At 33.9% G+C, this 9,399-nt stretch overlaps 1 protein-coding gene across 2 annotated transcripts; it reads right to left on the bottom strand.

The window, feature by feature from the left end:
- Positions 1-5,342: 5,342 nt before the first annotated feature.
- On the bottom strand, positions 5,343-8,193 carry LOC111921493 (60S ribosomal protein L22-2). 2 transcript variants are annotated; one of them, XM_023917069.3, is made up of 3 exons: positions 8,068-8,193; positions 7,702-7,953; positions 5,343-5,641 (listed from the first exon to the last, which is right to left on the bottom strand). In XM_023917069.3, the coding sequence occupies exons 2-3, from the start codon at positions 7,926-7,928 to the stop codon at positions 5,569-5,571; spliced, it is 300 nt and encodes a 99-aa protein (XP_023772837.1). In that variant the 5' UTR covers positions 7,929-7,953; positions 8,068-8,193; the 3' UTR covers positions 5,343-5,568. The 2 variants fall into 2 exon arrangements, with proteins under 2 accessions (XP_023772837.1, XP_052619841.1); XM_052763881.1 differs by lacking the exon at positions 8,068-8,193 and having other exon boundaries at positions 7,702-8,061.
- Positions 8,194-9,399: the final 1,206 nt, after the last annotated feature.

Below are 9,399 nucleotides of genomic sequence, written 5' to 3'. Positions count from 1 at the left end.
ATGAATGATGAGAGATAGAAGATGATGTGAGTATACATTGGCAGCTATAGACTTACTGCCTATGGGACGAACACCGGTAGCTATGGACTTAGTACCTATTAGTTAGACGCTGGTAGCTATGGATTTAGTACCTGTTAGGAATTGGTAGCTATGGACTTAGTACCTATTAGTTAGACGCTGGTAGCTATGGATTTAGTACCTGTTAGGAATTGGTAGCTATGGACTTAGTACCTATTAAACACTGGTAGTTATGGATTTAGTACCCGATGAGTAGACTATAGCAGCTATGGAATTAGTGCTTTACGAACGAACGTTGGCAGCTATGGATTTAGTGCCAGTCCTATAACCCTGGAAGTAAGAAACTTCGGAATAAACGAATGCATGATAGATGACTGTTAGGTTAAATCCTTAAGAGTAAAGAAGATAATGGGGATGGGTAATTGGGTTGATTGTTTGATTGTTTAAACATAATAATTATATTGAAAAGAAGAACTCTGGTTTTTATAAAACATAAACAAAATCGGTCTTTTCTGGCCGTGAAAATGGGGATGTCACAAAAATGATCTAAATTCTTTCCCTCCTCCTCTTCCCCATGTTTTCTTTCCCATACCCATCTCCTTTTTTTGTGTACAATTTTCACCAAAAAGTACAAAAATGAGTTGGAGGTATGGCTTCAAAGAGAATGTGTGTGTCCCCCCCCCCCCCTATTCACATTCCTCAGCCTCCTCGGCCTTCATTTTCACCGGAAACACAAGAAAAAACCAATAGCAGGAGGCTGCCAGCCACCACCCACTGCCAGCACCATGAAAAACCACCCCCATCCCTTGGTTGTTGTTTCAGTCCCCAAAGACCATCTCCACCTTCCCTCCACCAGAAACTACTGAAAGAATGAAGAAGGAGGCAACATAAGACCACCAGAGTGGCCTTCTGCCACCTTCGTCACCACTGTCGCAACTTAAAATTGTCGCCACCATCGCCCATGTGTTGTTGCTTAGCTACCATCATCCCTCCCTTCCTCCCCTCTCGTCATTTATAGCCCAACGGAAGAAACAGTGAAGGCAGCGAAGGTGCCACCTCACCGTGAGACCTCCACTGTCGGCCACCACCACCCACAGTTCTACTGCTTGCTTCGTAAGTCATCACCACCTTCCTTCCATTTTATCTTAATGTTGTTTAGTGTTCAGTCGATCGCAAAAGGGTCCAATACCGGAGACCTGCTTCGTTTGTTCTTGTTCTTTAGGCATGAGACGAAGACTGGAGGGATACCCTCCTCTATACGTAAATGTGATGTTATTGTACAAACCTTGTTTAAGTTTAAAACATATAGTCCCTTAACTTCGAAACTGCCCAACATTAGCCCCCATTCTCAAAATTGTTTACAAATCTGGTCCTAAATAACAAAACTTTAATTAAAATGTGCAGAATCCACCCTATATTGGAAAATTCTTTTCAAAATAAATCTAAACTTTCCATATAAAATTTAATAAAATTTATTTTTATTTTTTTGAATGATTTATTTTATAAACTTTAGATTAAATAAATTTTTAGAAATGATTACTTAAATTTTAATTTAAATAAATTTCTTAAATTAAAATTTTGGAAAAATATTAAATTAATTTTTCGGATAAAAATTTATTTAAATAAATAATTATTTAAATAAACTTTTAGATTAATAAAACCTTGGGAAATTATTCAATAAATCACGATGCTTAGTCAAAATACGGAATCACTTCAACATATTAATTTATGATATTATTTTCTTTGGAAACTAAATTTTCTCGGAATGTCGCATTCACGACAATACATCCCGACCTTCTCGCATCCATTCCCGAAAACGAATCGTCAATCGCACTTTAAGGTGAGTGTTAGATTTACAGATGGTTATCAACTTGGTAGTTTCAATGTACCTCATACATACACATAAATATATAGATTTATATATTTATATAAGTTATAGAACTTGTATCTTAGGTTCATACATGTGCTTGTGTACACTACCCTAAGTTTTATCAACGGTTTAAACAAGTATCATATACTTTTACATTTACATTTATCAAATATACTTATTATTCATCCGTTTATCCGTATCTACGGTTGTTAAGTTCAACATTGGTAGATAACTTTATCTGTATATCCGTATATCTGTTTATCCGTTATCCTTAATACTGTCACTATAAACTTTAACTAGATTTCATTTTCTAGAAACCACAATTTAGATTTCTATCTTTATCAAACATTTCCAAATACGGTTTTACTTGAAACAAAGGCAATACTTTTTAGATCATATTAAAAGTATTATTATTTTAGAAAACCTGTGACTCACACCAACCTTTGTGTTGGCCCTCAAACTTACATGTATTCTTAGGAGATCATTAGACATGCTTTCAGACAGAAGATTAGTCATGGATTGCGGATGACCTAGCTATCTAATTTTTGTTATCTGCCTATCTGTTTAAGGAAACGATTGTACTATTATTGTCTGTAAGAACCCTATATTCAAACTTAATGATGGAAGACAAATGTTACTTGTGCTATAGATTCAGTTTATCTGTGATCCATGAGCTTCGTCGCACTCCCGACATGTTCCGCATTGGTCGGGGTGTGACATCAGGCTTATTCGCAATGCACCCAATAATTGAAATAAGTATTTATTTTACTTTAGATGCACTAAAACTCAATAAGTCAGATTATCACAAGATTCACGGTGAAATGGTCGATTATAATTTTTGACATAAATTCTGGGATGTCACACCTGCCCATTTCCTTTCGAACCGGAAGTACCTCAAACCATAACTATAGAACATATCATATATATCAACATATAATGGGCCCCATTCGGCATCGAGCCCCGGTAGGAACAGATATGTCGGTCATCAAGCCCCGCCTGTATACATACAAACACATAAACACATGCAAGAATCACAAAGATAAATAACATACAATATAATCATCAGGCCTCGGCCAGTATTCATATCAAATATCATACATGCAAGACTCACATAGACAACTAGCATTCTAATCATAATAAACTATGGGCCGACATTGGTGCCTTCGACCCGCCAACAAAGTGAGGAAACTCACCTCAATCCAAGATAACCGAACAAGTTAAATCGGTGTTGAGAATGAATGGGTTTTTCCTAGCCGGAGAGAACCACTTTGGTGTGCGGGATGTGTGTTTGGCCATGGAGGCTATAAGGTTTAGTTCGCTGGAAAAGGTGGCTAGAAGCTTATTAGAAGCTCTCTAGAAGTTGCTTCATCGTGGAGGAGGAAGCATTCTATTTATAGGGGACAATTAGGTCAAGAGGAATTAGGTCAGGCGTTGGGCCAACCTCACTCAAGCCCAGCTAACAAGGAGCCGGGAAAGACTGCCCATGCGCTAGGCGATCGTGGGCGCGGGCACAGGCATTACACAAGGTTGGCAAGGGAGCGTTAGGCCTTGACGTCTAGACATGCTAACGGACCATACGTCAACAAGTCCCCCCAGTCCGATGTGATTGGTGTGTGGCCAATGACATTGAATTTGACATAAACAAGGCAACAACACATTAAAGAAATAAAAAGAACGATTGAGCCTCAATCACGAGAGACGTGGTGTTGCGCGAAGGGCTTATGTAACAATGGTTGGCTTGATACTCCTTTCGTCTCAAGAGTATAATACGGTCAATGTGATGCAACATAGCTGATGTCAGTAATGTGATGCGGGACGGGGCTGCTAATAATGTTATGCAGAGCAAGGATGATATGTGACAATGGTGTCGATAAATCGCTAGGACAAAATAGCTAAGAAGCGCGACATCGTCATACAGCCTCTGAGGTTGCTATGCGTAGCGGCTATTGTGCCAAGCTTCGAGGTTCATAAATCAAATTCAATGTACTCGGTCCATGGTTCCTGCCTCCTAGGCAGGACCAAGAGTTGTCCATAGAAACACCGTTGAGGACAAATCGCATGCTCCAACGATGGGGGATGAGACTCGTAGCCAACGTCGGGTACCAGGTTATATTTCTATGCCCAGGGGAAACTTTGGGTGACTGGTCAGGAGTGCACACTTCGCGAGTCCCCTGTAAATGCTTTACAAATCGAGCTTTGCTCTGCGAGCCTGTTGTCGTCATGCTTTGAGTGTCGCGGCACTTGGAGCGATTATTTGAAAAGACAACATAATCAAATTATAAGTCAATTTGAATTTTCTCTCACGATCATTTCGAAATACTTCGCGGAGTAGCAGCTGCATTATCTTTTCAGATAACCACTCCAACGCCTCGACACTCAAAACGCGCTGACAAGCTCGCGGAGCGAAGCTCACACTGTAGAGCATTTGCAGGGGACTCACGGAGCGTGCACCGCTGACCAGTCATTCGAAATTTCCCCCAGTAGGCATAGAAATATAACCCGCTACCCGACACTAGCCACGGATCTCATCCCCCTCGTTGGGGCATGTGCATTTTCCTCCAAAGGTTTTTCTAAAGACAATTCGTAACACCCTATTTCAAATCGTTTCCTAATTCAGGGTCGTGGCTCGAAGATCAATTATCATAAGGCTATAAGCCTTGGGGAAGGAGAAATTTAGACCCCTTGGATGTGGATAATGTAGATTAGGTGATCCGAGAGTTCGGTTTATGTTTTGGAGCCTAAGGGTATAACTGTAAAATGATAGTCCGGGCCTTTTATGAATTTTGGATTTAATCCCGGGAAATTGTAAGGCAAAGGAGAGTTGATAGAATTGTAGAGCTTCCCATTAGTTTTGTGTGGATATAAAGAACATCGAAATGGGACTTAAAACAAAGAAGTTATGACCTTCGAAAGATTGGTGTTTTTAGTCCCTACCCGTGTACGTTGGGCGTACGCTATAAGTATATTGGGCGTACTGGGTCGAAGCTGGTCGCAGAGGAAACCCACGTGCGCTAGGCGTACGTGGGGCGTACTGTCACCAAGGGCTAACCCTAATTTTTAGGGTTTATGCCCTATTTAAAGACCTTAATTCACTCTTGGTCATTCCTATGACCAACCTCCTCCTCTCCAAACCCTAAGAACAAAACTCTATTTGCCCCTTTAGTGTTTTGAGCTTAAAAGTGAACTTTGAAGGTGTTTTGTGTTCTCTATATGAAATTAATACGATTTTTAGTTGTCAATTTCCCAATTAACATCAATGTTGTACTAAAAAACAAAAATGGAAGCAACATCAAATTTTTAGTTGTCAATTTCTCTTAAAACCCTTTATTTTGGTCTTTTTCGAATGTTAACTATTAATTTAAGAGTTTTCCTAAACGTAAAAATAATATAAGGGTTTTTATGTATTATATACATATATAATTGGTTGTGTTTTTCTATATATACCCCTTAAGAGTTAGGAATAAAGTAACTAACAAAAAAAATTGTATTGTCACTCATTGCAACTCAGAAAATATAAACATAAAAAGATGAAAACTTAGTGATGTAGAATATTTCTGAAAATAAATAGGGTAACTTGAAAAGCATGAGATAAGAAAGAAAGAAGAAAATCAATCTTCCTCCTCACCCTCGTTTTCAGCAATGTTGAAGTAGCGTAACTCATAAACATTGCGGTCTTTGTTTCAAGCAATCACACGAAGCCAATCCCTCGAATTGTGCTTCTTCAAGTACTTCTTTGTCAAGTACTTCAGATACCTGCTCAAACAACCAACCAACAAATATATATATTGTAGATGAAAATGAAAATTATGTAAGAAAAAGATAAATGTGTAATTTATAAAAATTTTGGAAGTAAATCAAGTTAGAAGTTAAATTATAAGAACATTAGACAATTAGAATGTATTATATGATACAAAACAACGTATTATGGTGAGTTTGGGTACCTAAGCTTATATACCCTTAAGGGTATATTCACTTTTCCATATATATATATATATATATATATATATATATATATATATATATATATATATATATATATATATATATATATATATATATATATATATATATATATATATATATATATATATATATAGAGAGAGAGAGAGAGAGAGTTAGGTTCAAATGTTTTCACTATCTATTGTGTGCCCGTATGATTGACTCTGAACCAATCATTTTAGTTATTTTAAGAAAGTAATTAATAATCAAATGGCACGTGTCCATTTCTTTCTTCACAAGTAATGTATTGTGGAAGTGATATGTTGCCATGTTTTCATTGGTTCAAATATGTGTTGCCCTAATCATTTATTTTCCATATAACTCTTCCCTATATATATATATATATATATATATATATATATATATATATATATATATATATATATATGGGAAAAGTGAATATACCCTTAAGGGTATATAAGCTTAGGTACCCGAACATACCATAATACATCGTTTTGTTTGATATATTCATTATAATGTTCATAAACTTCAATCTTAAGTTGATTTACTTTCAAGATATTCGAAATTTCCGTATAATCTTTCTCTTACATCACATCTTTTTGCCGAACACTTATTAGGCTATATATATTGTAGATGAAAATGAAAATTATGTAAGAAAAAAATAAATGTGTAATTTATAAAAATCTTGGAAGTAATCAAGTTAGAAGTTAAATTATAAGAACATTAGACAATTAGAATGTATTATATGATACAAAACAACGTATTATGGTGAGTTTGGGTACCTAAGCTTATATACCCTTAAGGGTATATTCACTTTTCCGTATATATATATATATATATATATATATATATATATATATATATATATATATATATATATATATATATATAGTTAGGTTCAAATGTTTTCACTATCTATTGTGTGCCCGTATGATTGATTCTGAACCAATCATTTTAGTTATTTTAAGAAAGTAATTAATGCATATTAAATGTTGAAGATGTAATTAATACCTATTATATCTTCAACATGTAATATGAATTAAATACTTTCTTAAAATAACTAAAATGATTGGTCTAGAATCAGTCATACATGCACACAATATATATATATATATATATATATATATATATATATATATATATATATATATATATATATATATATATAGAGAGAGAGAGAGAGAGATATATAGTTAGGTTCAAATGTTTTTACTATCTATTGTGCCTTTATGATTGATTCTGGACCAATCATTTTAGTTATTTTAAGAAAGTAATTAATGCATATTAAATGCTGAAGATGTAATTAATATCTATTATATCTTTAACATGTAATATGCATTAATTACTTTCTTAAAATAACTAAAATGATTGGTCCAGAATCAGTCATACATGCACACAATAGAAAGTGAAAACAAAATAACCTAACCCTATATATATATATATATATATATATATATATATATATATATATATATATATATATATATATATATATATATATATATATATATATATATATAACCCTACTATTTACAAAAACTCATTATTCATATTTTATAACCATGACATCTTAAACCAAAACAGCAACACAAAAGTGCAATCCTTCTCTCTAGATTATGTGTACACCAGAATTAGATTATACAACTGTAGTATAATCATTCCTCGAACCAATCAAATGGAATGGCTATATCCGTTTACTTCCAGTTTTGGATCAATTTTTAATGTTTTAGGTCTGAGAATCTAATTGATCTTTAAGCAATAAGTGGGATATAAAGTTAAAGTTAACTCACATGGAAGAAGATAGATTATTCAAATGGAATGATATAAGAGGAGTTTTGCAGGAAGTTTATTGCCTTTTGGAGAAGTTGTTGTCGGAAGTGACGGAGATCTTGTTCTTTTCACGGGAAATGGTAACGGAGTCTCCAAGATTACCAGCCTTGCCGCCGACTTTAATTCTCTCCTGAAGGAATTTCTCTAATGACGCAATTTCCATAATCTTGTCCTCAACAGGCTTCCCGCAATCAATAACGAATGTCGCAATCTTCTTCTTTCCCCCCTTCGCTACTGCTCCTCGACTCATCTTTGCTTCTTCTGTATCTCTACAACTGAGGACAAGCAGCAAGCAGTAATCAGAAAACAAAAGTGGTCTTTTTGAGTAATCGAAGACAACCACATGCACAGAACACACGCAGATTATGATGGATGATTTAGGTACATACGTATCGGTTCCAAGAATGCGAGCCGCGAAGCAGGAACTGGACCCTTATGGAAAACGCCTGGAGGGATAATTTTTTAGGGTATTAATTTCCCCAGGCTCCGACGATTGGGCCGACAGTTGGGCTCAAGAAAGGTGTTTTGGATTTCATTTCCAAATAATTTTTCATTTATTTGTTTTTGAAAATTAAATTATTGTTTGGAAAAAAGGATTTTTAAAACAATTTATCCTTAACCTTTCAAAATAAATAAATAAATAATTTAAGATGCTAGAATTTGTAATCTTATTAAATTTTTTATGATTTTTTGAGTTGTAAAAGGCAATATTAACTTAAAATACCTTAAGCTAAGTCAAATATTTAAAAAAAAAATTTATTGAATTGTTGATTTTTTTCCACTACAAAAACCCTAATCCAAACACTTTTAGGAAAAAAAAAAAAAAAACTTGTTACTCCTTTTAACGATCAAAATAAAATCTCAACGCGCTTTAAGGCTATTGCCCAATTCTCAAGTAGTTCAAGGAAAATATATTTATCTTTTGAAGATTGCACTTAGAGTATGTCTTTATTTAACTTTAACCAGGGGTACTATGTGCTTCGTGACAGAAAGAAGCTATTATTTTATATTAATAATGTGTTTAACTTTTTAACGTTAATCGTAAAATCAAAACTTACATTCCAAGAAACAGCAATCTATTTTCTGGTTTTGCAACTAATAGTTACGATGGTATGAATAAACAGAAACATGCAATGGTACATATAAAAAAATATATTAAAGTACATATCCATTTCTTGCTAAATGTTAGAAACAGAAAGCATACTTTCACTGATTTGTTTTATGATAACATCATATCTTCTTTTTTATTAACATATAGATCAGGGAATTTTTTTCAATTTTGAATAAATATTTATAAACTTAAACTTAATATTGAATCAACAGTAAGAATGTTTGTATCCATATTCACGCCTATAAATCCTTTTCTAAATAGACTTAAAATACATGCATAAGATTGTCAAAGCAAAAGAAGTCTACATAGCTCACAATGTAAAGCTCATAATGTAAGTGTTGTTTTTTACTTTAACCCTAAACCATAAACCCCAAATGAACTATAAGGTTATATATATATATATATATATATATATATATATATATATATATATATATATATATATATATATATATATATATATATATATATATATATATATATAAAAGGAAGGAATGAAGTTATATTATCTCACCATGACAAATGAAATAAAGTTGGTCAATCGCATTGCCTTGTTCTATAATTACTTACCCTGGGATAAAAAGAAAATCTTTATGCACTTTACTTACAA

The sequence above is a fragment of the Lactuca sativa genome, chromosome 5, assembly GCF_002870075.4.
Source record: "Lactuca sativa cultivar Salinas chromosome 5, Lsat_Salinas_v11, whole genome shotgun sequence".
In the NCBI taxonomy this organism is placed as follows: domain Eukaryota; kingdom Viridiplantae; phylum Streptophyta; class Magnoliopsida; order Asterales; family Asteraceae; genus Lactuca; species Lactuca sativa.
The sequence above is the reverse complement of the archived record's forward strand: the minus strand, read 5'-3'. Positions and strand labels throughout refer to the sequence as shown.

Bases quoted from the DNA above. Each gene is read 5' to 3' on its own strand.
- LOC111921493 (XM_023917069.3), bottom strand. From the start codon at position 7,928: ATGAGTCGAGGAGCAGTAGCGAAGGGGGGAAAGAAGAAGATTGCGACA. The intron at 5,642-7,701 runs GCAATAAACTTC...TTGTTTGAGCAG, and splicing joins GACAACAACTTCTCCAAAAG to GTATCTGAAGTACTTGACAA.